This window comes from Triticum dicoccoides, chromosome 5A, assembly GCF_002162155.2.
Source record: "Triticum dicoccoides isolate Atlit2015 ecotype Zavitan chromosome 5A, WEW_v2.0, whole genome shotgun sequence".
In the NCBI taxonomy this organism is placed as follows: Eukaryota; Viridiplantae; Streptophyta; class Magnoliopsida; order Poales; family Poaceae; genus Triticum; species Triticum dicoccoides.
The window spans coordinates 272,406,148-272,411,309 of NC_041388.1; the positions used below are offsets into that span (position 1 = coordinate 272,406,148).

Consider the following 5,162-nt stretch of genomic DNA (forward strand, 5'->3'; position numbering starts at 1 on the left):
TCCCCGCACACACGCAACGCGTCTGGTTCAGCAAACGCCTAGAATCCGGCAAGCGCCGAGAAATGGCTGACCCCGGGACTCAGATTAGCGCAAACCGAGAACCCTCCCTGGCTATCCCCACGCAGGGTACTCGCAGCGGCTCTGGTCCATGGAATACAGAGAACCACTGACCGAGCCGGGTACAACCCGTGTACCGGACCGAGGAAAATGACCCAACACACGCTTAGCAACCCCCTCCAAGCCTAGTGGTGGAAAGAGGCTCATGCCCACGCAGGACAGAATGATACCCGCTCTTACCCAACACAGGAAATGGCCACGCAGAGGAAAGACATGATATACCACAAAAATGTGGCCCCAGGCATGCCTGCAGCCCGGGAGAATATCTGGTGCACTGGTGCTTGTGGTGCTACCGGTGCACCGAACTCAAGTTGCACATTTTAAATGTTTGAAATTTTTTGAGAAAAATGTAGCACATTCAGACAATATTAATGTAGATTTCACAAAATTTCAAGTGAAAAATCAAAACACAGCTACTAAAGCAAAAATGACAAATTCAATACTGAATAGTACATAATATAAGTTGGGCTTTAGATTTGGCCTATTATTACACTAATGTCAATTTTGTCATTTTTGTATCTCAAAAAATATTTCGAATTTTTATACGAAATTTTGTGACGATATACATTGGTGTTTTGTCAATGTGCTAGAATTTTTTCAGATTTTTTAAAATGATGTATGACATCCGGTGCACCGGTAGCACCATAAGTGTGGGTGCACCGGATACGTTTCCCCTGCAGCCCACCCGTCATGGACCCCAAGAACGTCGGCTGGGTGAGAAGTGCCCATGAAGATCGGACGTCAGGGGGCGCAAGGAGCCAGCGGCGCAAGACACGCGTGGATCGAACAGCGCAGGGGACACTCAGGACCGAGGATGCCCTCAGGAGGCGAGTACTACAACATCTTTTATAGGAGTAAAGCGTCTCACATTACGGGACGGAGAGAGTACAAGATTAACAGGTGCGCTTCATGTTATAGTGCCTAGTATGACTGAGCGGAGCATACAATCATCCATTAAGTACAGTGGGAAGTGCTACCTGACGCCAAATTGACAGGAAACAAACTTCTGCAAACATAATGGATGCTGACTGGCATCCAACTGAAGCAAATATGCATCGTATGACCAAGTTAGTGGGATATTGCAGATACTGAAGTCTCTGTGGCTCCTCAAGGAGGTATCACTCGTTAGTTACTACTAGTGTTTCTTCATTCACATCAAATGCTTTCCTTGCTTGCTTGAGCTCTTCATTCATGGAGAGTAACTCAGTAGAGCGGTGCAATTTCCGCATATCCTACATAAACAAGTGAAGTGTGAATGCTTAGTTTTGGCGAACTCTGTTGGCACAAGTGAAGAGGAAATCACATACTCTTGTGAAATTCAGAAACATACCTTTCTGATAAGGTAAAGAAAATCCTCTGTCAAGAGCTTTCCCCTCTTTGAAGCCACATTCTCAGCCTTGTGGACCTGGGAAAAGGCTGGATTCACTCAGCTATGGAACCATTAACTATTCTTAAAAAAAACTATGGAATTATAAACAAACTTGCATAACTGGCTAAATATGCCGTGACTCTGGATTTCTTGGTTAAACATGAATGGATTGTGTTGAAAGTTGTGTCAGGTAGATGGTGCTCATTTGTCTACGCTACATTTATTCAAAATCACATTGAGTCACTATCGTACAGTGCAAGATGCTTAATCAAGAAAATCAGTTACCTAATCGTATCTGTTTGCATCTAGCCAAAACTTCCTCAGTTTACTTAATGGACTCTAGTGAAAAGAAGAATAATGGTTCAACAGATCACGCAACCCTCCACAAAACCTTTCTATGTGCGAATAGTTTGTACTCCCTCTGTAAAGAAATATAAGAGCGTTTAGATCACTACTCGAGTAGTGATCTAAACGCTCTTATATTTCTTTATAGAGGGAGTATAATCTTAGCAGGCCAAACATAGGCAATTAGCGTCTGAGCCCGGGCTCATCTGCACCCGATGAACAATAAATTCACAAAAGGAAAGAAAAAAGAAAAAAAATGCTGATTTTTTTTACATCAAAGATGCTCAGGTGCACAAGGAGTGTGCAAATTTTCATGGTGTTTGGACATTCCAGGACCTCTAGGCAAAAAGGGAAAAATCGGGTCCAAACAGTGTTCTTTTTCAAAGTTTCTTTCACAGATTTTTTTTTGCCACAAACTCCTTGAATGTCCAAAAATCACAAATTTTTGCACACACATCGCGCAATGGAGCATCTTGGATGCTAAAAACATCAGATTTTTTTGCTATTTTATTTGATTTACTGTTCACACCAAGGTGCAGATGCACTCGCCAAACAGAAATTGCATAGTTGTACAAATGCAAGAAAAACTTACGAGGTCAGTAACATATTCTACAACAATGTCCTCCACAAGTGCAACTGTTTCAGGAAGTGGCTGCAAAACCAGCGAAAAGATGAAGTCACTTGCATCTTAAGTGCAGAACGCCTAAGCTTTAGAATGAGAACGTGTTCATTTTACTGTCTTATTCCTTTTTGAGATCCTTGGTAGGAGCATTTCCTATTTATTTATTATGCAAAGAGTGAAAACAAATTATTACAAGGCATGTCAGGCTGCCCACACAGCAGTGCCGGAAAGAAATGAGAGGCAATAGATGCTAGCTGGCAAAAAACTATGGGTTTCTCTAGGACCTGCCCAACAGAAAGGCATCCGGTTAGGCCAAATGACCAGTAGCTACTCATGACCAAAATATTAGCAGTTCCTTCCACAGATTTAACATAACATAGATGAACAACATGCATAATTTATGAGGTTCCTTGTCGATTTGCATGAGACCACTATCCCCATATGAACTGACACTTGATAGGGATTGGTTGTTGTCTGCTTGCAAAGGCGTAAGCTAAACAACAACCAAAAATCATTGATAAACACAGTCTAAGAAAATGTGTACCGCTTCCAGTTATGTCCCTTTTACTTTATCTAAAGATATTTCAACCATTAAATATTAACATGGTAAACCCACGCCGTGTTTGCTACAATCCTTCTTGCAAAGTGTCAGTTATCACCCGTTGCATCCTGAATTTCTAAGTAGACAACACTGATTGCATTCTGTTCTACAGATTTCTTATCCGAAAAATAAAGAGAGAATTGGTCATGGATCAACTTACATTTGGATCGTCCCCAAACCCATACATCATGTGCTGCACTGCAAGAATACAAATAGAAGTAAACCATAAGTATGGAACTTAAGGAGAAAAATAAACAGAAAAGAACTCACAATTCAGAATGCCTTACGGTCTTTCTGGAAGACGCTACGCTTGCGCTTAAGGCTCGATGCAGCTGCATCAGCAACGCTGACGGAGTGTGGTTGGTGAGAAATGGACGCCTGGCCCGGTGCCAAGGCATGCGCTGAGGGCTTGGGCTTGCCCACCACAGGCATGGACGGGGAGGAGTGATGACAGTGGCCGGAGGCCCCTGCCGTGGCCGAGGACTTGGACTTGGCAGCCGCAGGCGTGGCTGGGGAGGGCTGATGGCTATGGCCCGAGGCCACTACCGCACCCTGCGCAGACGACTTGGACTTGCCCGGCGCTGCTGCGGCTGGAGCAGGATGATTGCCGCCAGGGTTCTGCATCCTACCGTCAGGGGGGTGGAACCGAGTGATGAAACAGGGACAGAGATTATTTCGGCTGGCTCTTGCTTCGGCGGATCACAGGGAACAAGGCAGGAGGTTTGCGGGTCAGCGATTTTTATAGTGGCCTCAGCCTGCGCAGTTGTATGGTGCAACCTGAAATCAGTTTGCAAACGACAGCAGCAGATAGGCAGAATTTTGGTGGCAGAATCACAATGTTTTTTATCTTGCCCATATAGACCACATTTTATCTATGGAAGTTTGCAATTTGCAAGAATTTATAAGCAAGCACCTAACACTCGGATGAACCATGCAATTAGAGGTGCGACACTAATCCAGCGCACCATCCAACATGTCAGCTCTATTTTATCTTGCCATATAGATAAGCTAGAGCATCATATGATGGGAGAAATATCGAATAAGAACTAACAAGTGGAGATCAGCAATCTGCAGTGAAATTCACGACAAAATTTGCTTGAGAGAAAAATAAGCACAACCAAAATAATGAGCTCATATCACTACCCAAGCCCCCAATATTTCTTTGAACTGGATGATGCCCCACATATTGCCGCAGGAACCACATTAAAAGAAATGCATTAAAAGGTGCTTAAAACAACTAAAACTAATGGAAAACAAATGCAAGTGTGTTTGGGCTTTACATTTTTAAAACAATAAAACCTACAAAGTATCTGATTTTAACAAAGATATTTTTTTAATTGAACCTAACACAATGGCAAGCATGAATTATATATTTTGCTCCAACTTTCCATGACATATGCCATCCATGACCATGGTAAAATTAACGCAATAAAATTAACTTGTGACTCACATGCATTCATGACTTGATTCCCCCTATAAAAGACATGCGTAACCTGATTGGGTGGCATGGTTTGCATGGATGGATTAATGCAAAGAAGTAACATATGAGTACATGTCACACAATTTCGATCGGATGGCTATCAAATATTGAGGTGAATGTGCAGAGAAATATACTAGTGGAGGCTAGCTATTTAGAAATAGAAGATTAACTATGCTACAATTTAACACCCTGCAATGATCATTCAACTGTTAAGTTGCATCAAAATAATGTATGGAGCGTAGCAAAACCAACAGTTCTAGCATGACTACCATGTCAAATTCCCTTTATCAGCAGCACGGGAAGTTGGGTATATCCAAACAAAATCATGGAGCCATCGCTCGTATTTTAGAACACACACCAGCGAGCACGCGCATCATCCCACATATACGCCCCAGTGGCACTGTGGCAGCGTGCATCAAGAGAGCAGAACGAGGGAGGGGAGGAACTGAGATACCCCAATGAGGGAGAGGAGGCAAAGCAGGACGGGGGCGTCGCCTTCGGTAGCGGGACAGAAGCAGCTCGGGGTGGACAAGGCGATGTCTACGCGGGAAGAAGACGGGGCTGGCGGCGTTGTTCGTGACTTGTGCTTCGCCGGCCTCGGTGAGATCGGGGCGTCGGTGTCGGCGTT

At 43.7% G+C, this 5,162-nt stretch overlaps 1 protein-coding gene across 1 annotated transcript; it reads right to left on the minus strand.

Annotated features, from left to right (window-relative positions):
* Positions 1-1,007: 1,007 nt before the first annotated feature.
* On the minus strand, positions 1,008-5,152 carry LOC119300968 (transcription initiation factor TFIID subunit 13-like). The gene is made up of 6 exons (XM_037577869.1): positions 4,989-5,152; positions 3,342-3,809; positions 3,215-3,252; positions 2,424-2,483; positions 1,448-1,522; positions 1,008-1,349 (listed from the first exon to the last, which is right to left on the minus strand). Exons 2-6 carry the CDS (start codon positions 3,676-3,678, stop codon positions 1,236-1,238), a joined length of 624 nt encoding a protein of 207 aa, XP_037433766.1. The 5' UTR covers positions 3,679-3,809; positions 4,989-5,152; the 3' UTR covers positions 1,008-1,235.
* Between the last annotated feature and the right edge of the window lie 10 nt (positions 5,153-5,162).

Excerpts from the sequence above, each read along its gene's own strand:
- LOC119300968 (XM_037577869.1), bottom strand. The coding sequence starts at position 3,678 with ATGCAGAACCCTGGCGGCAATCATCCTGCTCCAGCCGCAGCAGCGCCG. Across the intron at positions 3,253-3,341 it reads TAGCGTCTTCCAGAAAGACC|TGCAGCACATGATGTATGGG; the intron begins GTAAGGCATTCT and ends GTATTCTTGCAG. Across the intron at positions 1,350-1,447 it reads TTCTTTACCTTATCAGAAAG|GATATGCGGAAATTGCACCG; the intron begins GTATGTTTCTGA and ends TTGTTTATGTAG.